The sequence below is a fragment of the Podarcis cretensis genome, assembly GCF_951804945.1.
Source record: "Podarcis cretensis genome assembly, chromosome: 5".
Classification (NCBI taxonomy): Eukaryota; Metazoa; Chordata; class Lepidosauria; order Squamata; family Lacertidae; genus Podarcis; species Podarcis cretensis.
This window is the reverse complement of record NC_137174.1, coordinates 32,028,647-32,054,433: the sequence shown is the minus strand read 5'-3', so window position 1 is coordinate 32,054,433 and position 25,787 is coordinate 32,028,647. Positions and strand designations below refer to the sequence as shown.

Here is a 25,787-nt window from a genome sequence, read left to right as displayed (position 1 = left end):
AATTTTTAATGTTTCATCAATGTTTACTACTGTGCTTATTAATGTTTTAATTTGTTGGAAGCTGCCTAGAGCGGCTGGTGACATATAAATAACAACAACTTCTTCTTCTTCTTCTTCTTCTTCTTCTTCTTCTTCTTCTTCTTCTTCGTCTAACATTCCAAAGCCCCAACTCCTTTGATATTTGCCTTTATAGCAAGGTGCATTAGTAGGCACAATACAGTTAAATAGTTAGCATATAAATGAATCTTTAGAACATTGTATTCAGTTGAATACAAAGTTCATTCTGTTGATGCATACTGAAAATCTATTGCCTAGTACTTTAATGAAGGGATTGAGAACCTCCTTTTTTTTAGCCTGAGAGTCTTAATTCCCTTCTAGTCATCGTTCTGGGGGCCACACTCACACAGCCTCCCTGTCCTCCATCCAACTGAATCACCTGACATCCTGTCACCTGACACAATGCTTCAAAGCATTATGGGAGTTCACGGATGCAAAGGAGGGGCACGGTGGGGAAAGGGGATGTGGTCTGGCGGGAAACCCAAGGTGCAGGCAAAGAGGCTCGGAAGGCTACATTCACCCCTCAGGCCTGAGGTTCTCCATCACTGCTCTAATCCACCCTCTGCAGACTGCTTGTGACTGGTAGACCCACTGTCAAGGATGTGGCATCCTATGGTGTCATGTGATACCACTTTAAAGGAAGAATTGGGAGTGTGATTTAAGCGCTTCCTTTGAATTCTTTTAAAAGGTGGCAGGTGCAACCTGGCTGGTGTGCCAAGCACTGACCCACTGCTTGAGGCAGCTACCTTACTGTGCCTCATGATAGGGCCCGGCTCTGAGACTCAGGTTTGAAGATCACTGGGTGACCTTGGGCCAGACACTATCTCATCACAACCTTATCTACCTCATAAGCTTGTTGCGAGGGGGAAAAGGATGGGGAAGAACCACTCCATTTTGCGAATGGAACTCTGGAGCAGCCATTTGCGAATGCAGCCCTGGATTTCCTGTCAGGGTGAATTTCAGTTTGGCCTTTGCAGGATGCGGCTGGCGTATGTCTTCAGCGGCTCTGAGAAATAAGCCTTTGGACCCCGCTCTACATTTCAAACACAGGGACTGTTTATTTGAAGTTCAAACACAGCAACAGCTCTTCTTAAAACAATGGAAAAATGTTCTAGGGTTATGTTCTCATTGGACAAAATGCATCATGGGGGAAGAGCAATGTGTGTCTCTGTAAATCTATGTTTATAGTGTATACCATGCCTTTCCAGCTTGTAAATCTCTTGATTCCATCTCAAAAGCTGCTAATGGCTGCCTGCTATAGAGTGGCTAAATATCCCTCTCTTCGCCTCCCCTCTCCCCCAATCTGGAACTGCAAAAATGGGAGAGGTTGACGGGTACCTGGCAGGCCACAATGGGTGGGCAGGCTACATTTGTCTTGATAAATCACATATAAATCTGATATCTGCACCATTCAGTCTTCTTTCACTGAGAAAAGGCAAGAAGGGACCTTTTTGTTTAACAGGCTCGTATATAAGTTTACGCTAACAAAAAACATGGTATCGCTCACTCGACAAATGAATGTTAGAGGGCAACCATAAAGTGTGTCACAATTTTAAACTCTTGCCTCACCTTCACCCCACAGATAATTAGGGAGACTTTAATGTGGAGCGTGCCCAGTTATATCTCCTCTTTCCCCCTTTAACAAATAGCTGCATATTTTCCATGCAGAAGAATGTTCAATTCAGTCCTAAGCATGTTCCTTAATCTTTTTGACAAATCACTTGTGGCCGGATTTCTCATAAGGGGGATAACAAGTAAATATTAACGAAAGACAATTATGTAATGTCACAGATTTCCAGTGGACCGCTTGCCAAATTCTTTCTCTCCCCCCACCACACCTCCCCAAAACAGAATGTAGTCCCTTTATAAATAGAGTCAAATGTTAAAGTTCTACATTTTCCATATGGAGAGCCAGTATGGTTTAGTTTTGTAGTTGGACAGGGGAAATCAGTCAAACCCTCACTCAACCATGGAACTCCCTGGGAGATATTTCAAAGTGTTGAAAACCAGATATCGCCTAGCCCTACTCTGCAGCTGAGGGCCTCCTGGAGATACCCTCTTATTAGGATGTTCATTCTGCACCATCGGGCTTTTAGCGTGGTAGCACCTACGCTTTGGAATCCCCGCCCCATGAATGTTAACACAGCTTCTGTCTTCTTGGTGCCTACCAAATACAGTCCAACTTCAACAAGACTGAGATCTGTCCCAGTCTGTGTCTGTTTTGGAATTGCTTTTAAGATGTTTTTATTGTTTTGTCATTTGGTGTTTGCTGCCCAGGGCTCCTTTGGGAGGAAAGGTGGGATGCAAATTTAATAGCAACAACAACAACAGCAATGGCAAGTGCCTCTTATTAATATTACTATTTGTGTGTTTGCATTGTAGGGGAACAGCACCAAAGAGTATTTCCTTCAGAGGACGCTGCAGAGCCTTGAGCGCTACTTCTACTTGATAGCTTTCAACTATTACCTTCACGAACAGGTGAGTATTCTTCCCTGAGCTCCTAAACGATGCTGTGCATTTTTCCACCCTTGCCGGGTGTACCCAGTGATGGGGTGCAGACATCTTACATATGTCAGGGAAAGTGAAACTAGATGTTGCAGTGCCAAGGGGGGTAGGAGCCGGACACCAAGCCTCTTTCTTCAGAGCCAAAAAAAGGCTCTCAGAGCAGCTTACGAAAGCCAGTTCCAATATGGTCCCTTGCCCCCTAAGACTTGCCATGTAAACACAGGAGGAAAATGAAATGGGAGGGAAGAGGGGAAGCAAGCTTGAAAATGAAACAAAAATATCCTTAGAAGCTGCAAGAGGCAAAAAACAAACAAAAAGCTTTTAAATCAGGCCAAAACTTCTCTTAAAAAAGCCCCATTTTCACTAATGAGGCACACAGGGTCTCTGTTGGGAAGGGTGTTCCACAGCCTAGGCACCACAGCTGTGGGGTGGGGGAAGCCTGAGCAGACCCACATGGAAAGTGGGGGGTTCTTGCGAAATGCTGAATCCACATTGTTTAGTTCCACCCTTATAAACATTTCACTTGCATACAATGGAAACTGAACGTGAAGCCCAGAGAGACTGAAGTGAATGTTGAACCCAACTAGTCATCAAAAGTTTCTTTGCTGGCAAGCTCTTGGGCAGGCATAGGCAAACTCGGCCCTCCAGATGTTTTGGGACTACAACTCCCATCATCCCTAGCTAACAGGACCAGTGGTCAGGGATGATGGGAGCTGTAGTCCCAAAACATCTGGAGGGCTGAGTTTGCCTATGCCTGCTCTTGGGAGTCTGTGGTCAGATCAAATTGTAAAGGGAGATGGCTTGTGTTAGATAAACTTTTATTGCGCTAGCCAAAGGCCATGGCATCAAGTTGGCTGTTGTCAGTGTCACTGTCGTTCCCACTGCTCTTTACTTACTGTTCACTCAGTGGCCATTATGATGAAAACATTACGAGCCCTGTAATAAAAGAAACCTTCAGCTCAGTCAAATCAAGCAAAACACCCTTGACAATTTGCCATGTTGGTTTACAGCAAGTGTTCCCCAGACTTGGGTCTCCAGCTGTTTTTGGACTACAAATCCCACCATCCCTAGTTAGCAACACCAGCGGTCAGGTTGAGAAACACTGGTTTACAGAAAAGGAAAGGGAGAAAAGGACAACTTTATATCCTGTTCTGCGACAGCAGATTTGGCCACCATGCCTTGTGTCTTCCATACCCAACAAGATGTTTACATAATTCTCTCTGCTGCTAAGATTATGGCCTCAACTAGCAGCATCTTCAGCCAATGCATGTTATTCCATAAGGAGGAGAAAGTGTTTTTTGTGCCAACAGGATGACATGTTTTCTAATGATTACTTGTGATGTGTGCAGTACGTTGATTTGCTTCTGACAGTGTCCCTGTCTGTCTTGTCTCCCTTTCCTGGACTGGAAGTACCCCCTTGCTTTTGCCCTAGATTTTAGCCGATGGATGTGCAGGCACTCTGAACTATACAGGCTTCAAGCCAACATGAACCTGTCGGAGCTTGTGGTCACAGGGGAGCAGATAATTAAGGGGGCACGAGTGCTGGTGAGTCAACTATTTTGAGTTATTGTTGTTGTTATTATTATTATTATTAAATATATTTACCCTGATCAGCCTGCCTACACTGCCTGACTTTTGAACACCCTTCCTTGGAGCCGTCTTGGACAGCATCTCTGCATTTTATTACATTTCTGTAATAATAATTATGATTTATTACTACCACAACTACATTTATATCCCACTTTCCCTCTAAAGAGCTCAAGGTGCCGTACACAGTTCTCCTCCCCATTTTATCCTCACAACAACCCTGTAAGGCTGAGGCTGAGTGGGGATTTGAACCCTGGTCTCCCAGGTCATAGTCCAACACTCTAACCACTGTGCCACACTGGCTCCCACTTGTGGATGCAATTGTTCTCCTTGTTAAAGGGTTGGACTATATCCCCTTTCTCCCCCACCCCTACATGCTCAGCCTTCTTCTGAGGATGGAGTCAGGTTTTATGAAACGTAACAGCACGTTCTTCCAGGGATTCTGTTAAACTGAGTGTGTGCAGGCATGCCTGAGCACCAGCGGACATTGGGTGGCATTCAGTGCTAGCCCTACTCAGAGCAGCCCCATTGAAGTTAGTAGATGTGGCTAAGTTAGGTTCATTAATTTCAGTGGGTCTGCTCCGGGTGAGATATAGTTGAATGCCACCCATTGGGCAGATTACTCTCCGTATCTGCGTATGCTTTGGGTGATTTCAGATCTGCATCGCATTAATGTGATTTGGGGACTATTGTTGCTATTTCTGTAGGCCACCCTCCCCCAACCTGGTGCCCCCTGGATGCTGTTGGGCTGCGCTGCTCCTCATCCCTGACCGCAGGCCGTGTTGGCTGCAGCTGACAGGCTTCATCTGGAAAGGCACCATATTAGGCTTTTAGTTTAACTGGGATTTGGAAGGAGGTTGTTGGTGTAAGAGCTGCTGTCCTTCCCGGTATGATCTTGCTGAGGCAGGAAGTGCTTGAGGAAGTGTCTCTGGGAACCGCATGAGCAAAATGAATGTCCAGCTTTTCCTAGTTGTTTGCCGCAGCCTTTAGAGTTCTGCTTCTGCTGCAGGTGGTGGATGAAAGGTTTTCTCCAGATGTGCTCAGCACACTCAAGGAGATGAGCGTGGCCAACTTCCGGAGAGTCCCCAAGATGCCTGTGTATGGGATGGCACAGCCAAACACCAAGGTAATTGAACAATGCTGTGTAGTTTCTGAGAAGAGAGACTGAGATAGGGCCAAAGAGCTCTCGGATTAAAAACAGGCATCATCATCATCATCATCATTATTATTATTAAAAATCAAAACAGGAATTTGATCCTTAAAAAAATAAAATAAAAAGACAGTGGAGTTTTCAGATTTCCAACACCTGTGAAACCCAGTGAAGTTGTGGAAACAAAAGGAAGCTGACTGAGAGCCCTTGAGAAACAGTCACACAACTAACCAGTTGTAGGGTTGTTGCTTTTTAAATCTTTTTAAATGCAAGCATGATTGTAGTTACTCATTCTCTGACTGATTGATTGCTTTTCAGGTTTATACATTTCACTAATTTTGCAATCACTTTAACATTTCAAAACTTGATTTCCTTCCCCCTCTTTCTGCATTTCCTTAAACTTATTTTTAATATCTTCTGCATATCCAAATTAACTTAATATGCTCTTTTATTCATCTACTTTAAATGTATACTCTTATAAAACTGCAGGTCATTACAACAATCCTGCCAATGTTCTTATCTGCTTACAATTTAATCAGTAAATATTCAATAAACCATTTCCATTCTTTTATAAAAAGTTTGTTACCTTGGTTTCTTATTCTTCCGGTAAGTTTCACCATTTCTGCATATTCCATAAGTTTTGTATCCATTCTTCCTTTGCTCGGATGTCTGCTTCTTTCCATTTTTCAGCGAGTAGCATTCTTGCTGCTGTAGTAGCATACATGAATAAGTTTCTATACAGTTTTGGTAGTTCTGTCCCTATAATTCCCAAAAGAAAATCTTCTGGTTTTTGTTTTTTTTACAAACGTTATTTTAAACATCCTTTTCATTATATATCATTTCCCAGTAAGTGTTAACCTTACTACAAGACCACTATTACTCATTTTCTTCAGGCTATCGGGAATGTCTTGACCTACTTGACAGATGCGAAGAGGAAGTACTCCCACATCTTGTGGGTCAATCTTCGTGAAGATGTGGTCCTAGAAGGGAACGAGCAAACCTACACCGTCCGGGAGGTGGGCAACCTGGAGCAGCAGATTACAGTGCCTGCAACGTCACCTGAACAGCTGGAGGTGAGAGCTCAGGCGCTTTTAACTTCTCTTTTTTCCTTCGCCAGGCAAGTATTAGGAAACTTTTGGGTTGATCTGGGGCAGTTAGCATTTCACAACAGGCAGCCACTCTGCAGGAATTGGAAAATAATGATAGTTCTCCTCTAGGCTGGCTTCTAAGGATGCTATGCAGTTAAAAAGTATCCGACAAGGAGATTCTTACTATCTGTTTACATTGGATGGCATGTTGCATCTTTCATTGTGGCTGTTGTTGTATTGGTGTGACAGGCTAACTGTTGCGCCCCCACCCCCACCCCAAGCCCCGGTTTTTAAACTCTTACGATGTAGGAGTGAACAAGGGGGACGCATCCATGGTGGCATTTTGAGGCATCCAAGTAAATAATGTGTGCTCATCACAAAGGACATTTTTCAGCCTGTTGTCTTTTTCAGATTTAACCTTTACGTCTCCATATGGAGCTGATCGATCCTCTTTCTTAGAAATTATAGATGCCAGCCTTGCTTGTTCTCCCCCTGCATTATTTATCACACAAACTGAGCTTGAAAGTATTATTGGCTCACTCCATTTATTTTTTTAATTTCCACCTTGGAGCACTTTGGAGCCTTAAATTGATCAGCTTTCTTTTTTTTTTAATTGATTTTTATTGTTTCTCAAAGACTTAAACAAATTTATTTGCATACAATATGCCATTCTCTTGCATATTTCTTTTTGACTTCCCACCCTGGTGTTTTTGTTCATATCCTTGGTTGCTGCATTATGCTTATTATCAACTCCCCCTAACTCCATCTTATATTTCCCCACCACCACTCATATCTCGAATCCTGCTCACCATTTAATATCGCTACAATACTTCAACAGTATAAAAAGGCCCCCACTTTTTCATAAACAGTTCATCATTTGGGTCCCCTAGTTTTGCAGTCAGTTTCTCCATTTCAGCATACTTTTATAAGCCATTCTTCTTGGGTTGGAATCTCTTCCTTCTTCCATTTCTGAGCATATAGAATTCTGGTTGCGGTTGTTGCATACATAAAAAGATTAGTCAGCTTCTTCAGAGTCTCCATCCCAATTACCCCTAGCAACAAGGCTTTGGGGTTTTTTTGGGGGGGGGAGCACCAATTTAAACATCTTTTAAAATTCATTATTATTAATGGCACCTGCTTTCATAGACCTCATTCCTTTTTGTCAGATGCATGCAGTTACGAAAAGTAGGCATACAAGGATTGTGGGGAGGGGAATCGTAAGTAAGTGAGGCCAGAGGGAAACGAAAAGTGATAATTGCATAGTTAACTGTGGTAATTCCTCATGAGCCTTTTTGTTTGTTGGTTTGGCCTCATTGCTTCCCTCCTTCAGAAACTCGAATCCGTTGTGAAGAATGACCTGCTGAAATCCCAGAAATGGCTCGAGGTCTATCTGGAACAGGAGAAGCAGATGAAAATGTTAAAGACATGCCTGACCATGCAGGAAGTCTTCAACCAGCACAAAAGCACCTGCCACGGGTTGGTGTATAAACGGGTTCCAATCCCAGACTTCTGTGCTCCTAAGGAAAAGGTAAGCACCACACAGGGACCCCATATCTCCGCCATCCCACCTTCTTCCACATGGGAAATTTTAAGATGGCTGATACTTAAGCAACCCTTCTCTCCGCTTGCTAGTCTTCTACTGAATACAGTGGTACCTCGGGTTAAGTACTTAATTCATTCCGGAGGTCTGTTCTTAACCTGAAACTATTATTAACCTGAGATACCAGTTTAGCTAATGGGGCCTCGCGCCGCCGGAGCACGATTTCTGTTCTCATCCTGAAGCAAAGTTCATAACCCGAGGTACTATTTCTGGGTTAGCGGCGTCTGTAACCTGAAGTGTATGTAACCTGAAGCGTATGTAATCTGAACCATATGTAACCTGAGGTACCACTGTAGTCCAGCCTTTTGTGGGCGCCTTTCTTTTTGGGGTGGGTGGGGGCAGGGAAGTGAAGCCTCTTGTGGAAATATAATTGCACAGCTGCACATAATGTTTCGTCCTAAAACCATTTGTTCAGCTAGACAAAAACCAGGAGCCATTATTCCCTCCCCCTTCGCCCCGTCCACTTGATTTTGCAATAGGGATGCCCCCAGGGATTTTGTCTAGTCTTCGTGTTTTTAAGTAAACAGACCTGATTTGTGCTTCATGAAATGCAGTTGTCCTGTGGTTTTTTGCACTTCTCCAAATTATGTGATACAGTTCACATGACTCAACTAAAGTCTTGGGTTGCTCAGCCCCTGGATGGGGGCGAGCCCGCCCCCCACAATAAACCCTGTGTATGCTTCCTTAAAAGAGGCATTGGAATATGCATTAAAAAAGGTAAAGGGACCCCTGACCATTAGGTCCAGTCGTGGCCGACTCTGGGGTTGCAGCGCTCATCTCGCTTTATTGGCCGTGGGAGCTGGCGTACAGCTTCCGGATCATGTGGCCAGCATGACTAAGCTGCTTCTGGCGAACCAGAGCAGCGCACGGAAACGCCGTTTACCTTCCCACCGGAGTGGTACCTATTTATCTACTTGCACTTTGACGTGCTTTCAAACTGTTAGTTAGGTGCTATTTAGAATCCCTTTGCAGCAACTTAGTGTGATTAAAATCTGGTCTGTTTGTAGTGGATTTGCCTCATCAGGGCATTGCTGCCACCTAAAGGCCTTATGAGGGATAGAACATACATTTGGCACATGCCGTGAGTACAGTACTGAGCACTGAGCACATGCGAAAATCACACACACACACACACACACACACACACACACACCCGAGAAAGACTAGGCTGCTCACAAATGCCCTTTGTGTGCCACCTTTAGGACTTTGACCAGCTGCTGGAAGCCATGAAGGGTGCTCTGGCTGAAGACTCCCGCACAGCCTTTGTGTTCAATTGCCACAGTGGCAGAGGAAGAACCACCACAGCCATGGTCATTGCTGTCCTCACCCTCTGGCATTTCAACGTATGTACTAATTTGGAGACCTGTCCCACTTTGTGAGGGGTCTGGGATTCTGCAGGGAGGGGTACCTGATATTATGGGCAAAATCCTTCCTGAAATGTGTGCAGTGCCCAGGGTTTAAATCTTCTTGGCTTCTGCAGAACAATTTTAAGGACTAGTATTAAGTTTCAACTTTTTTAACATATACAATCAAGATACAATAATATATTCTCTCTTATTTTTGTTGACTTCCCACCCCGTTTTTCTTGGAGTTGTTCTTTCTCCCCTTCTGCTGCGCCCTATTTTCTATCTATTAAATCAAAACCACAATATTATAATCTAATTACACCTGTTGCTCACAGCTCAAATCCTGCTCGCAAGTTCATCGTACTATATTATTTCTTTGAGTAGTCCGAAAAAGGCATCCATTCTTCCATAAAACACTCACCATTAGATTCTCTTAATTTTGCTGTTAATTTCCCCCAGTTTTTCATAGTCCATTATCTTGCTTATCCATTCTTCTTTCGTGGGAACTTCTTGCTTCCACTTCTGCGCATAAAGAATCCTAGCTGCTGTTGTTACATACATAAACCACTTTAATATTTTTTGATTGGAATTTTAAGGAATTTTCTTAACCTATGCAAGATACATAAATAGACATAATGGATAAAGGATACATTTTTAAAAGAATACCTTTTCTAAAACATAGAAAGTGAGAAGTACCAAAATTCTACAATATTCACAGTTCCTTGTGTCTTAACATGGCATATTACTAACTTCATGAGCAGCCATATATTGCAGTTAGTAATTCTGTGATACTGTTGTTTATCTCCTGTGTTGCTCAATAATCAAACCTAAGACTCCTCTTCTTGGTGCTTCAGGGAATCCCTGAGATGGTTGAAGATGAAATTGTGAGCGTGCCTGATGCCAAGTACACCAAAGGAGAGTTTGAGGTGCGTATCTTCCACTTTTAAAATTAGGCGACAGAATATTCTTAAGGTAGTGTTTCTGAAAGGGCAGCCTTAACCACCACAAATAAATAAATCAGCACTATCACCACAAACACATCTGGGTGCACAGGTGATCTTCCATTTTGCTCGGTTGCTGCTGACATCAGTTTCTGCCACATCTCTCCCACCGCCTCTGCAGTAACTGAATTCCGGGGATCCCCCCATATTTTCAAAAAGGGGGCCGCCCCGCTCCCAAAATGTGGTGAACCTCAAAAGGACACACCAGGACAAAGCTGTTTAGCCATGCCATATCCTTTTGAGTATTGCCAGGAACCTGGCAAGATGAAGCAACTTCAACCCATGTGTCCCTTTGATGATCTCCAGAGCACCTTCCTGGAAAGCGCACAGGCGATCTTTGCCAGGGACGTGCAGGGCGAAGCATCTTCGCCTGCACATCCTTTTCAAAAAAAGTAAGGTGGCTGGCAGTGGATGGGCTTGGCTGGATTGGGTGGGGGGCATCACACATGTGACATTATGCATGCACGGCACCCCCCCCCCCAAATATTGGGTTGCAACTCGGCACTGCCGCCTAAGTTTGCAGCTCAGAAAAGAAAGGGACAAAAACAAAATATTGAGGAACAGAATCTTTTGTCAGTGCTGATCTGAATCTGGCACGATCCACATCTTCCATGCTGGTGGGCGGGTTTGTACCGCCATACCCAGCAGGTCAGTAAGACATTTTTGCAGGCTGGTAACTTTTGTGGGCTTATTTGCAAGGCTGCTTTAAAGGGATCTAAAGAGTCGGAACTAAGTGTGACGTGTTGATTCCTGTGAACATTCTTGAGACTGGCATTTGCACTTGTCAGAAGGTACTTTTGTGTCCCTTATGTGATGTTTTTGCAAAACTAGTAGGTCACGGAATGCCAGAAATGGGGGGCAAACTATTTCCCTCTTCACTTCCCCCAGAATAAAATTTCAGCGGCTTAACATTTGCTCTTTGTGAAAGAGAACATTCCAGGTGGGAAGGTTTCATGTTAAGCTGGGCCCTTGCTTTTGTCTGCCAGGTGGTCATGAAGGTGGTGCAGATGTTGCCGGAGGGACACCGAATGAAGAAGGAAGTAGATATGGCGCTGGATACCGTGAGTGAGACGATGACACCCATGCACTATCACTTGAGGGAAATCATCATATGCACCTACAGACAGGTAAGCCTAGCGAACGCGTACCATGGATGTTGCTTTGAATTTCCGCACGCCTTTGGTGGCTCCCTCTGTTCTTTGCCGTTTCACTCTGCTGTTAAGACAGACATAGATCTGTTGGCAATTAGTTTCAGTGGGCAGGGCTGGACGTGCAAATGAAATGGCGGGAGGAGTACAACAGGGAGAGGACAGAAACATCAAGAAGCAAAGGGTGTTTGCTGTCTGTTCAGATTAGATAGAGATCAACTGCTAATCTCAGGAACTGAGTGGACAAGTCAATGGGGAACGGGCTGCAGTTTTGCTTGGTAATGGTTTGCCTGCAGTTTCAGAGAGCTCATCTTTGACTGATCCACATGGTGTTATAGCTGGGGCAGGGAGGGTCTGGCCCCCTGCTGCAGAACCTTCTGCCGAGCTTGTGTTCAGGACTGTAAGAAATTCTGTGGCCTTTATCAGTTATAAGCATTAAGCAAGCTTACATAATTTCTCATATTTAGCTTAGTATATTCTCCAGGTGATACTTTGCTTTGTCTCTCTTGGCTTTTGTAGTCATGGGAAAGAGGGCAAGGAGTTCTCTTATCTACCCAGAAGCTATCCTTCCTTGTAAGATACATGCCCTGATTTGCATTGTCTATTAAAAGGACATCAAAGCCTGCCAGTTTCTACCAGAGCTGCTGGTTGGTTACAGCAATCCTGTGCACCAGTGCTAGTGCTCACCATCATACTGCTATCAAACACCCACCCACCCACAAACATATGCACGTCCTCTGCAACAATATATCTGGAAAGGCACTTTTTGCGTACAAGTTTTCGTGAGGCTTTCTTTGCATGATATTTCATGGATTGCAAAGGAGCTTTTTTAAAAACAAAACAGAAACATGCTATCACATACGTAACTGAATCGTAATTCTGTGCTAATATATAGAGAACACTGATTCCAGCACCACCGCCTCCCTGGAGTCATTGAAGCCTGAGGCACTCTGACACCAGTTAAAAATGCTGAACAATGTGGGTCACTGTTTGCAAACATGACACCAGTCCCATGACAGCCTAACCTGCGTGGAAGCTGTTTGCAGTTGTTGATATACTGAGCAACAGTAGTATATATTAGCCGAATAACTAGCCTTCAGGTCACAGAGTTCATTATTTACCAAAAGCCAACAGAGGGCAGCCGAGTGCCTTTGGATTTTCTGATAATATGTATAGATGCTGTTCTGAAATCTGCAAAAATCCAAACAAAAATAATAGGAGGGGTCGCATACCACTTTAGAAAGCTCAAGATACTGAGTCAGTGTGACAGTCATTTTCCTTCCAGTTTAGAGATGGCTCACATCTCCGTGTTTACTGCTTGATGCCCTGCATGTGTGAATGACCCATTATGCACGAAATTATTTTTATTTTACTCCATTATTACTTACTTCACATATGTAAACACCGCAGAGGGAAATTTCATGTCATCTCAGAACGCAATCCCAAACGCAGCCCTTTTTTTCCAACAGGCTTCATGGTTATTCTGCCTCCTGTAGTGAAATAAACGTACATGCATATAGGAATCGGATCCAAGATCTAGCTTAGGAAGCCAATGTTCAGAGCATTCAATGCCCAGACCCAACACACAGCTTCAAGCTGTTTGCATATAGGGTGGTTTCTGCTAGTCATTAAAAGAGACCTTGTGCAGTATTGCAGACACAGAACTGAGCCTGTGTGTCTTTTTTTTTCTTTTTCACTGGCTTGTCTTTTCCCCCATTACCCTGTCTGGAAAAACCTGTTTGACTTCCCTGCTATCAAAAGCCCAGCAGTTCAAGATGAATGAAATTTGGCTTTCCTGCCTCAGCCGCAAAGCTCTAGGGGAACTGTGGTTCTTGACAGATGTGGGCTAGTTTAGAGATCACCTTGACCTCCGCTAGTGTGCCTAAGGTTTATGAGAAGCAAGAGCCTATAGCTGGCAGGGGGATGAAAAGGGCCTTAAATGTGGAGGTGGGTGATATTGGTCCTATTGAAGACCTTGTTGCTTTGATACTTACCCTCTATCTTTCATTCAGTTAATAAAAATGAAATCCAGCATCCTAACTAATATTTATCCCTGAATACAGCTCTTCTCCTTTTTACAGCTGTGGGCCTTTGTCATTATGTGAAGCTTTTGGGTGTTCTTAGTGAGTGGAAAATCCCACTAGATGGCAGGTTTCAACAGCCAAGCACTCTCAAAGGCTACGAACACAGCATTATTGCATGACATAGTGAAAACAACAAAACCTTAATTTTAAAACCACATTATCAGGGTGTGTTTTAAAATCTCACTGTCAATCTTGTGTGTGTGTGTGCTTTTCTTTAAAAAGCAAACAAACTGTTTTAATATCTCCATATTCCGGATTGTGAACATTTTTTAAAAACCAACAACAACACATTTGTTCATAGAGAGCTGGTGGAGGATTTCCCCATTTGGTAGCACAGTCTATGCAAGACTTACTAAAACTAGCAATGAATCTGATCCTTGCATGTGCTAGGCTGTGTGCAGGCATTTCCTCACCTAGCAAATGGTTTGTACTTTGATTTCTAATCAACTATTGGAAAGGAGGGAAAAGGTGGCTGAAATAGACTTCTCGTTGCCTAATCCTGAGCAAATATTTAGTATTGTCAGAGCTGGCAACAGCAGCCAATAGTCTACTGGTGTGTGGGTAGCACACATCCCCTAAATTAGGATATGTATTGTGCAGTCCTGGGTATGCAGAGGAGTCTGTATGCAGAGGATTTCCCCTGAGCTATGGTCTCTTCTTTCTGACTTGTGCAGAGTCCAGTTTGGAGAACAATATGTGTAATCGTGTCTCAACTCCCAAATTGCGTTTGTGAAATTGGGGTTAATTTAATTCATGCATGACTAATATTTTATCAATGATCTCTGTGGCCGAAAGCACTAAAAGTCTGTAACGCATAATTAACATGTCAAATAGGTGGAAATGCCACAAAGATGCAACAATGGCTTTAAATTTTTTTATTTTATTTTTTGCTAGGAAAAAACAACAACACCATGTCTGTTAACCATTCCTGGCAATAATGCCATTACAGTGTGACACTCTGAATAATAATAATAATAATAATAATAATAATAATAATAATAATAATAATAATACTTTATTTATACCCTGCCCATCTGGCTGGGTTTCCCCAGCCACTCTGGGCAGCTTCCAACCGAATATCAAAAATAATACATCATCAGACATCAAAAACTTCCCTAAACAGTTGTTAAATAGTTGTTTATTGCCTTGACATCTGCTGGGAGGGCATTCCACAGGGCAGGCGCCACTACCGAGAAGGCCCTCTGCCTGATTCCCTGTAACTTTGCTTCTCACAGTGAGGGAACTGCCAGAAGGCCCTCGGCGCTGGATCTCAGTGTCCGGGCTGGATGATGGGGGTGGACATGCTCCTTCAGGTATACAGGACCGAGGCTGTTTACGTCTTTAAAGATCAGCGCCATCGTAGGAAGGGCAGTTCCACAGATTTACAGATAAATCAGCCGTGGCAACGGAAAGAAACCTTCACGTTAAAAGGCATACTCATGAATAGCCAATGGGAAGGAAAATAATGGGGAGGCTATCACTTACCAGTGCTGTTTGTGAGCTCCCAGAATTACCACTACCGATGAAGTAGATAGGCTGGATCCAGCTAAAGCATTATCCCCTAGAATACAAAGGGAACAGGGCACCAGGAGACAGAGTCTTTTTTTTACATATGAAAGTCCCTGGTATGGTTAGTAACACTTAACAGTTGTTTAAAAAATGGGTTTTTAAACAGCCTACCCCCTCCCTCTCGGATTTATAATCTTCATGAGGGCATATCCTTCAATACACACTTTTTAAGACCCAGGTTTTCCTTCTTTGCTGCCGCACTGATGCTGGGAGCACTGGTGCCTTTTAAGTTTTTCAGGTTTTCCTGGTCGGTATAAAAGGTAAATACAGAGCCGTGGGACATAAGCAGGTAGTCTTCTTCTCCACCTCGTGAAAAGAGTCCTCTTTCCAGTGACCTCGAATCAACCTTGTACCACGTGGTGTTTTTGGAAAAAGGGAAAGCAGAAACATTTCAGAAATAACAAGCATATACCTCCCAGGGCCTTTGCAGGGGGGAAATTTCAGCCTGGGCTCAGTATTTGGGATTGGTGTCTGTATGGACTAGCAATAAATAAATAAAAAGAGGAGTTCTGGAGGGAAACTTCACCTTGAAGTTACTTAAAAATTAAAAAAAGAAATCCTGGTCAGGATTGCAGATATCACCACATGCTGAGAGTTTCAGCAGCGCTTGCAGCCTGCAACGGGAAACGGAAAATTATCTCCTTCCCCAGCTCCTGTAACTGTTCAGTTACAGACTGTGTTATCAGAAATTAGTCTCTCCTAGATTTTCCAGTGTGGCTGTGATATGGCTTGACTTCTGTTCTGTTAGAGGTACCAGTAGCATTATTTATATGGGTTGGGGATCTATGGCCCTCCAGATGTTGTTGGACTCCAACTCCCATCAGCCCCAGCCAGCATGGCCAATGGTCAGGGATGATGCGTGTGTTGTCTCAAGCAACATCTGGTGAGACTGGTGATAATATGAAAGAAAGATTTTTATTCTTTCTCCTTAGGCTTTTCTTAGGACTAAAATGTCAAGATGTGCTGATGTTTTGCTTTGTTTTTTAATTTACAAATTTAAAAAGTGCGTATTAAAAGAGTGCGTATTTGGACTGTATTAATGCATAGCTAATCTGCGCTAAGTGATCCTGAGTATGCACTTTTTTTGCTTTGCTGGATCAGATCAAGGCCAATCTAGGTCAGCAACCAGCCAGCACTAAGCAATTCACCAGGAATTTGGCCAGTGAGCCATGAACTATCTTGGCAGTGACAGAATTGCTGCTAGTAGAATAAGGGTTATTGGCAGGCTATAAAGTGAATAAGGAAGCAACAATTTTATATATATATATATATATATATATATATATATATATATGCATTAGTGTAACAACAAATTAAAGTAAGACCAAGTTGATTTCCTGCTATAATTGGAAATCATGGCCAATACGATATTTTGAAATTAAAATATCAAATAAAATGGACAGTCTATATGCGAATGACTATGAATCGCTTTATATGGAATTTGGTACTCTGATTAAACAGTGGAGAAAATTGACTCTTCTTTTCAAGAAGAAACTCTATGGATAAAATGGTTTTGTTATCAAAATTAAATTTACTGCTTCACAGCCGAGGTGTGTGGCCAAGTCTAAGGGAATTGTCACTTAACAAGGGCTCCCTTGGAAGTTCATATGCTACACCAATGCTCATTTTTTTTTGGGGGGGGGTGGTATCTTGGAATTGCTTCTGTCACATGGAAAGCCCTTGATGCACCTTCTGGTGAGTGAAGAACAGAAGCAATAAGGCAACTTTTACTCATTACCTTAAGATTAGTACGGGCTAGAAATCAAAATGAATATTAACTGGGATGTTATGAATCCAGCGCCAAGGATTCAACCTCATGTGTAGCCTCCATCCCAAAATTTATAGATTGCTGCTCTTGGCTACATCCAGTAGTCCATTTTTAGGCCACAGCTGTGATGACAGTATTCCAAGGTCAGGGAATTTTTAAATTCCACATCATATATGTAATAGACAAGATTGGTCTCCCAGTGAATCCGCAATTGTTCTAGTAGAGGGGGACTTGTATGTAGGGCTGCTCTAAATATTCTCTTGTTGTCATTTTCAGTCCAAAAATACTGCTTCTGGGTGGCAGTGTGTGCAGAAATATTTCCCAGGGAAAACAAATTTTTGCATTAGAGAATATTCACCTTTTATTCTCATCCTGTTCACTGATGCTTTAGCATTTTCTCTCTCTCTAGATACTGATTCTTTCTCCTTCTGAGTTTAACACAGAAGAGACCATGTCACGATGGAGTGACATGTGAGGGCATCACAGACCTGTTACTGCTCAGTTGGAGTTGGCTGTGATGATATCACTGAAGTAAAGCCAGTTGAGGAAGAAAAGATAGTGTAAATCAGTGGTGGGAAACCTTTTACTTTCAGAGGGCCACACTGCTTTCTGAGTAACCTTCTGGGGGCCAGATGCAAGTGGTGGAAATTGCCAGAGGCAAAAGGGGGCAAAAGGAATGAATGTAAAATTTAGGTTTATACAGAAGGGTAGTTTCTACACACGTCCTTCATCCCGGCAAGCAGGAAGCAGGATTCAAAGATAACATTCCAGCCAGACAACATCACTTAAGGAGGATTCAAAGCAGGGCCAGGAGGGGGTGTGGCTGGGGAGAAGGGGGCATGGCTTGTGGAGTGTCCCAAGGGCCAGGTGGGAGGGGCTTGGGGGCGCATTTGGCCCCTGAATCTGAAGTTTGACTTCCCCGATGTAAATGAACTAGGTGAACCTTTTTGACAACTGTTGCTGGGAAATAGTTGAGAGCTGTGTGCTTTTTGGAGGAAAAGGTTTCTGAAATGCTCTCGGTTCACCACTGCTTTGGATGTTTCTGTAAGCATTTTAAGCCTCCGTTCGATACTTAACATGACAAGAAGCGATGTGGTCCTTTGAGACTTAATGTGGTTTATTATGTACAAATGTGGAAATGTTTAACATCTGCCCAGTACTAAATCAGGGGAGGCGTTGCTCCAATCAGGCTGCTTTGGGTTGTCTTTGCACTCTTCAACTGCTGCTGTTTTCACCCCAAGGATCAAGCAAAGCTACTCTGGGGCCTGGAATGTGTGGGGTTGTTGTGTGTTTTTTTTAGCACAGCAGTGGTTTTTCTTTTCTGTACTAAATGGTTTCCAGGTGACAGGGGAGAATGCCGTGCCCCTGGCTCTCTCCTAAAACACTGGTGGATTTTAAAGGTCTTCCCACACCCCACCCCACTTTGTTTTTAACGCAAGTTCAGGTGCCTTTTAAAACCACGTGCCAAAATTCCAAAACGGCAGCCTTCGAGCTACGGTATTGGCACAAAGCTCCCTTTCTCCAGCCCAGTGAGGTCAGCAAAAGGTCAGCAGGGAAATGGGCCTTTGGCTGCTAACTTGCTTTCAAATATTCATCCAAAGCAGTAATAGGTGGGCGCAGTTGTTATCTCTGCCATTCTCTTGCTAAAACCGGCTCTTGCTCAAAGGCTCAGTCTCCATCAAGGTCCTCCCAGCTTTCTTCGTGACTTGTACCAGCGACCTGATCACAGCCAGATGTGGCCCCTTCAACCTTGCCTGCCACATTAGAAACAATGACGCTTTACCCCTCCTCTTTTCTTGTCTCATGTAAACTGCTGCAGATTTCCTTGGAGAATATTCCCGGTTCGTCATAACCTGTTTGCAAGTCTCTATGTCAATTTCTTTCTTTCAATGCATGCTTGTTCATTCCTTCCAAGTAAACCTCATGGTTCACATGCCACGATGCCTAAACGGCGGTTGGGTGACTTTTTGCAGGCATTGCCCACGCCATCAAAACTTGCAAAGGGAGGGAGAGAAATAAATTGTTGCATATGGCGTTCATCTATGTGAACGTTGGATTTTTATTGCGGAACAAGCCTTCCAAAAAGCTGCTAGTAAGGAAACTTTGCAATAAAATGCAGGCTACTTCTTCCACCCATATTAGGTTCATATTGCCTGCTTTTGTGTGGCAAGAGCAATATTTGCCACACAGAGTTGCAAGAGGTGTTTGGTTAGGCACTAGGTGTGTCTTTGGCAGGAGAACAGCTTCTGTTGAATAGGCTCCTCATCAGATGAGCACGATTTCCAGGTTGCATGTGAATTTGGATTAGCTTACTTCATCTTGTCCGGATTGTTTTTGTTATTGCCAGGGTAATGGAACTGCTGTGTTTTTGTCCAGCAGCTTTACTCCAATCCCTAGCATTTGAATGAAGGCATTAAAAGGTACCCCACGCAGGTAGGTTACGACATGTTCCTCCCTGCGGATCCTAAATGGCACATCTTACCTGCCAGTGCTGTACCCTGCAGGCTTTCCGGAAACAGCTTGAAGTCTTAACTTTCTGCACAAGCTTTTCCTTGAAGGAGAGGGCTGAGTTGGTGGGTTTGTTTCCTACTGTTGTGCTAGAGGCTAAATCTCAGTAATCTTGTGTCGACGGCTTCTTTTGTTTTTATATATTACTGTTAACAAGTTTGTTTTTTTCTTTGTTATTGTTCACCACATTGTGAGCAGTTTCCTCGAGGTTGACTGGTAGTGCCTATGCATGTTTTAAAACCCAGGGGACTTAATTGGAAGAAGAAGGAAGAAGAGTTTGGATTTGATATCCTGCTAATTTATCAGTACCCTGAGGAGTCTCAAAGTGGCTAACAATCACCTTTCCCTTCCTCCCCCACAACAAACACTCTGTGAGGTGAGTGAGGCTGAGAGACTTCAAAGAAGTGTGACTAACCCAAGGTCACCCAGCAGCTGCGTGTGGAGGAGCAGGGAAGCGAACCCGGTTTACCAGATTATGAGTCCACCGCTCTTAACCACTATACCATGCTGGCTCCAGTGGGGGTATTGGAGGGGGGAAAGTGTGTCATATGTGTTTCTAAAAGAAACATATTAAATAGATTTCTTTTTTTCTTTAATCCCACTGTCCCAGCAAGAAAATGTTGTAATAGTATTGGAATACTCAGATACAGTAGGTGAAGAGAAGAAACTCAACTTAAGGACAAGTTTACACAGAGTCTACAAATGAGCATTCAAGTCTCTTGTTAGCCACATAGCTCTGTGCAGATGGCTTATGTTTTCTCAGTGACCCATCTGTCAGTTCACTTTCCGAGTCAACACTTGGTGGCTTCTTTGACTTGGATCAGCAGAGAAGAATAAGGATGTTGCAGCTATTGTCTTCTTTGCAATCCAAGAAGCTGGAGGGAGGTTGAGCAACCAGTGGCACTGGCAAAGAGTTGGCTGGGGGTATCATCAACTGACTGTGGCAGCTGTCATATTTGGTAGCTATTGCAGCCACCTGGAGGCTTCTCAGTGTGCATGGGCTCATTCATGGATTCCTCTGTGAACCGGGCAACGGATTTTAGCAGTTGTATTTATTCTGAGCACTATGCAGGGAAACTGGGCTGTCAGAGCTTATAATGTGTAGCTGGATAATAACTTAAGTGGTAGATTTAGACAGAGAAGTGGATTTGCGGTGGCTTCTAGGATATTTCTTTAGGATGTGGGTTTCTTCGGGTTTTTTAAAGTAGTGTCCTAAAAATAAAGCTCTAACGGCTTTCTGCATGTTCTATTCAGTTACATAGGACAGAGCTGAATAACTGGTGTCTGTGGCAGTGGTCTGCAACACAATCCTGATCTTAAATTGCTATTGATGGCAAACCTCCTGCTGAGTTTGATTGAGCAATTGATCAGCATCATAGTTTGAATGCCTCCTATTGTGCATGCCTATAGATTAGGTTGCAATGTCATTTTTTCGGTGCCCCCCCCCCTTTAATCCCTGCTGAGTTGGACTTCCACATCAGGCAAGTTTCCTAAGTTCTAACTAGGAGGGATTCATCCACCCCCCCCCCAAACAAAAAGCCTTCTGCCACACACCAGGACAGACAGGCATAATTAAACGAGAGTTTCTCATTGACATCTGTGTATAACTCTCTGGGAGGATGAAACTGAAACATAATTTGTACATTAATGTCATCTGCTTCCTGTCAGCTTGGATCTCAATTTATATGTAGTCCTCTGACTTTTCCGTTCAAGAAAATGACAAATTGGACTTGAGCTCTTTGAATACAGGATACGCTTTATTTATGTAACTTATTTAAAATTCGCTCACATTTTATAAAATGGGGAGCTGATGTAAGTGAGAAGTACATATAAACCCCATGTGGCTTTTATTTAATTTGGTTCCATTTTGATGCAAGAAAGGTTGGGTTAACGTAACCACCCATATTTCAGTCAAGCCACAGGCAAAATTTGGGCTGTGGAGGGGGCTTGTTCATACCCTCCTCACCTAGGAATTGTCTACATGGGGGGCTGCCTTATCCTTTCGAGAATCTCTGCTGTGGAACTGTAAAGCTCAAAAGAGAACTGGCAGGCTAGCTGGTGAAACCTTGTGCTTTTGATAGGCTTAAACTAGTTTAATGGTGAGATGAAGGCAGGTCAGGAAGTACTGGTAGAATTATAGTTAATCTGCAAGAGTTTATGATTCTCAGCAAATGGACAGTCTTCCCTCTGCCCCGCAAATTAAGTTGTAGACTCCCTGGTGTAGCTTAAGGTGCTGATTTCTACATGTTTATTTGCAGCTCCTCTCATCTCATGGCATGGTGGGTTTGGGCTGCACCCCTTGCCACTTGGCTCTGGTTAATAGACCTTAGGGTTTTTGTAGTTAGCATAAAGTAGATCGTGCGGACCTAAAGTCTCCCCGCACTTGTCCTGGACTTAAGTTATCCCCAGTTGCTGTTCAGATCCAGAAAGCTTGGTGGTGCCCTTGTTTCTTCCCCTTGCAAGCAACTCTTTCTCAGCTGTGTCCATCCGATCTCCATAATAAATATGTTTGCTGAGTCTTTTAGACCACAGTAGCCACAGCATGTGCCTGTGACTTCTTGGCCCTGTCCATACAGGTCAGCCATACAAAGATACATAGTCAAACAGACCCTTTGGCACATTAATGTTCTCCCAGATTCCATCATAGCTTCACCACTCCAGGCACCCCAACATTTCTAACCTGACCTGTAAAGAGCCAGTGTGGCGTAGTAGTTAGAGGGTTGGACTAAGACATGGGAGACCAGGGTTCAAATCCTCCCCTCAGCAGTGAAGCTCACTTTGGCTGGTCATTCACTCTCAGCCTAACCTCCCTCAAAGGGTTGTTGTGAGGGTAAAGAGGGGGATGAGGAGAACTATGTATGCCACCTTGGGCTCCTTGGAGGTGAGGGATATAAATTAAATTCAGAGAGAGAGTACTTACAGATGAGACCTGAGGCACTGTGTGGGCAACAGACTAACTGTGCCCTTGCTCAGGTAGCACAGTAGTATTGCTTCTGCCTGCCTGCTGCTTTCCTGGTCTGCCAGCATCAGGGCACTTCCTTGTGCTGTTGCCTGGGTACCTGTAGTCATGTTCCAGCCCCACTTTTCCGATCTATATGTACCAGGTATCCATGAGAACAAGGCAGACTTACTGGTTGCAGCACCACGGATAGCTCCAAACAAGCAACTTGTCCTGGTGAAGGCTAGAAGAGAATACAGGCTTTGTTAAGTCATTTCCTCCAGCCCCCATTTCCTGAGGTCCAGCCCCTGAACCTAAAGAGATGGTGGCTGTTAAAGAGCCCAACCTCTTGGCCTTCATACAAGCACCTTCTGTGGCCTCCTTTCTGGCATGCTCCCTGCAACTTTCATCAGGTGCGGTTACATTGGAAACGCTTGATTCTTCTGATAAGTCAAGATCACGGAACAGCATCTGTGCTGGCTCAGGCTCTGCAGGCTCCAGACCACCAGCCTCCAGTTCTGTGAGCACCAACCTTTGGCTCTGAAACGCCAGCATCAGGAACGTGGTCCAAGTCCACCCAGATGTGGCTGTTTCCTCCTCCTCTGAGGCCAAGGCCACTACAGATTCTTGACTTGGAGCATAACCTGCAGCTGACTTAACTATGAATCTGTCCCAACAATGTGGCCATCTCTAGTTCTAATCCTGCCAGGATTTGCACTTCGGCTCCCTATCTACAACCCAGAAATGAGAGGTGACTCCAACCTCCAGGTGCCTCATAATGGTTGTGCGAAACCTGGCACAGTTTGGTGTCTAGCGTGGTGCTGTGGACACCCGCCAGGCCCACTTTTGCTGTGGCATCCTCCTTCCCCACTTGCAAATCTGAGCCAAATTCTGTGCATGCTGTCTGCTTCCATACAACTTTACTGTGCGGCACCTGCAGCTGGAAATGGCCATGCCCCCAATGCCTGCGGGACTTTGAGACTAGGTTGTAGAAAACACAGTCCCCTCATACAGCTGTGGGTACATCTTTTTGCTTTCTTTTCACTTTAAAGCGCTTATCAGGGGAATGTCTTACCGATACCAATTTTAATCCCCAAATGTATACTCTGCATTGGCCTTCTGCCAGGCAAGGAACCCCCAGCCGTTGCAATCAGTGCTGAAAATGCACTGGCTAAAAGCATAGCAGATGGTGGCTGTGTGCCATTTTTCTTGGGGGTTGCTTCCTATCTGATGGCTACAGCCAAGCCAAACTTGCAAAAGTGATGGAAACTCCCAGCTTGGATATGAAGATAGGTTACCTGAAGGAAGCTCATGGGAGTCAATTTTCCTGTCCTGACCTTCCCTCTGTGTTTGTCAGTGCCCCCCCAAAAAACACCTCCCAATTGTGGGTGGGGCTGCGGTCTTGACCAGTGTAGGGATGAGGCAAGGTGGTTGTTGGGAGAGGAAGAAATAGCAGAGTATCAAGTTAGAACCCCAGACAATCCAAACTTCATCCGAAGATGGAGCAGCCCCCAGCCCAGCTGTCGACGGATAAAACTCTTTGAGTTTTATAAATTATTTGGTGCTATAAGGATACATCAAAATGAATGTAGCACACCACAGCAAAAAACAAAAACAAACACCTGCATAGCAAACCAAGTTACATTACAGGTATCACCCGTTGGATGAAGAGAGCAATTGAGAAGGTTCCACAAATCAAAGGTCTTGGAACTTCTTGGCACATCCCAACAACTCAGGGCTTTTATTCATCATCGACCCGCTGCAAGTTTCCGAGAATGCCCATCTATGACAAGAGGACAGTAAGCATTTTGGGGAGTGACACAGGATGCTGCTGCAAGACAGATGGTGCCAGTTGTTTAGATGACTTCATTGGCCCTAGGTACCATGGAGGATGCAAACCTTGATGCCCAGCTTAGGTGGCGTACAGAATAGAATCATAGAGTTGGAAGGGACCCTAAGGATCATTCGATCCAACCCCCTGCAATGCAGGGATATGCAGATGTCCTATACGGGAATCAAACCTGCAACCTTGGTGTTATCAGTACCATACTCTAACCAACAGAGCTATCCAGAATGGCAATATGAAGGTGGCCATTGTCTCTTTAGGGACTGCTAACTCCACACTGTCTGCTAACTCCACACTGATTTCTTTGGCTACGAGTGACCACCTCTGGCCCTGCAGAGTGAAGGGAATAAGCCCTGTTATGTAAAGCTAAGCATTCCTATTTGAAGAGCAGAGAATTTTGTGCAAAATCAACACGCCAGAGCTAATCCAGCTACAGACACCACATTGCCCTGCAGAAACACTGCTGGTGAAACCTATTGCCTCGATTACACTGAAACCCAAATAGAACTTGGGCATTAATCTTCAACCAGCATCTGGAGCCTGTCTAGCTGCATCTGAGCTACTGGCACATACCGCAGCTTGGCTGAGATCATCACATTTTCTTCCTTTGTTCTCTCCTCCCCTCCCCTAATATTTCTGGGCCGGGGAGAGTGTTTTTTGAGAAAACAGGCCGAAGTATTGAATAAGCTCTAACTCAAGTAGGAGCTTTCAGCAGCATCAAGTGTGAAGCTTACATGGAAAATATACTGTTCTCTGGAGAAGTTTTTACCAAGCATCTTTATCTTGCTAGTGGATAAGGCATAAAAAGCTACACTTTCCCTAAAGTACTTTTAGAGTGATAGATTGGAGGGCCTCATTGGTAGGGGGAGAAGTAAGGCCCTTACTGGACTGTAATGGCTTCCAGCCCTTTTGAGTAGAGAGAGGGAGATATATAACTTTAGTATGTAGCAGACAGATTGTCTGCTAAGAGAAACAAATGGCTTTAGCAGACAGAAATAATAGTAAGACACTAAGTACAGGCCCTAAATTTTCTCTGCCTGACTTGCCCCCACCCTTTTTGATTCTTTAAATAAATCCTCTAACTTTTCTATTTATAATTAAGTTGTAAGAACCTTCTTTGAGTAGATCTTTTTCCTTGGGCAAGAAAAATCAGCTAAGCACAGAAAACCAACACCAAACTGAACTTCCATTTACTTTGATCCAAGTTCTATTAACATGTTTTACTCTCAAATGCCGTAGTTTTATGACTGCGGATCAAGATTGGTTTTAACTATGCAGCTACACACACACACACACACACACACACACAGAGAGAGAGAGAGAGAGAGAGAGAGAGAGAGATCCCTGTTTATTATTTATAGAGAAGATTACTTCAATGCAGGATTTCGCTTCCCCGCACTTCTGTTCTCATTGTTTGTTGTTTTCGTTTGTTGCTTTTATGGTGCAAATTGTCTCTCTGGTTTTTATACCCGCCACTTAGGGCCAGGTTGGTTGAAGAGAAGGAAAGTAAGAGTATCTACATAAGTAAATCCCCCATTGTAGATTGGAATTATGTCCCCCAAGTTAATTTCATTTCACACTGTTTAAATGCA

At 43.8% G+C, this 25,787-nt stretch overlaps 1 protein-coding gene across 3 annotated transcripts in view; it reads left to right on the top strand.

Annotated features, from left to right (window-relative positions):
* The window catches only part of PALD1 (phosphatase domain containing paladin 1), a 117,715-nt gene that overhangs the window by 69,923 nt on the left and 22,005 nt on the right, over positions 1 to 25,787 (top strand). For all 3 annotated transcript variants that reach the window (XM_079976263.1, XM_079976264.1, XM_079976262.1), the window contains exons 11-18: positions 2,440 to 2,535; positions 3,973 to 4,107; positions 5,159 to 5,275; positions 6,193 to 6,372; positions 7,718 to 7,915; positions 9,190 to 9,330; positions 10,188 to 10,259; positions 11,321 to 11,461. In XM_079976263.1, the coding sequence (XP_079832389.1) occupies positions 2,440 to 2,535; positions 3,973 to 4,107; positions 5,159 to 5,275; positions 6,193 to 6,372; positions 7,718 to 7,915; positions 9,190 to 9,330; positions 10,188 to 10,259; positions 11,321 to 11,461 (1,080 nt within the window). The remainder of the gene's footprint in view (positions 1 to 2,439; positions 2,536 to 3,972; positions 4,108 to 5,158; positions 5,276 to 6,192; positions 6,373 to 7,717; positions 7,916 to 9,189; positions 9,331 to 10,187; positions 10,260 to 11,320; positions 11,462 to 25,787) is intronic.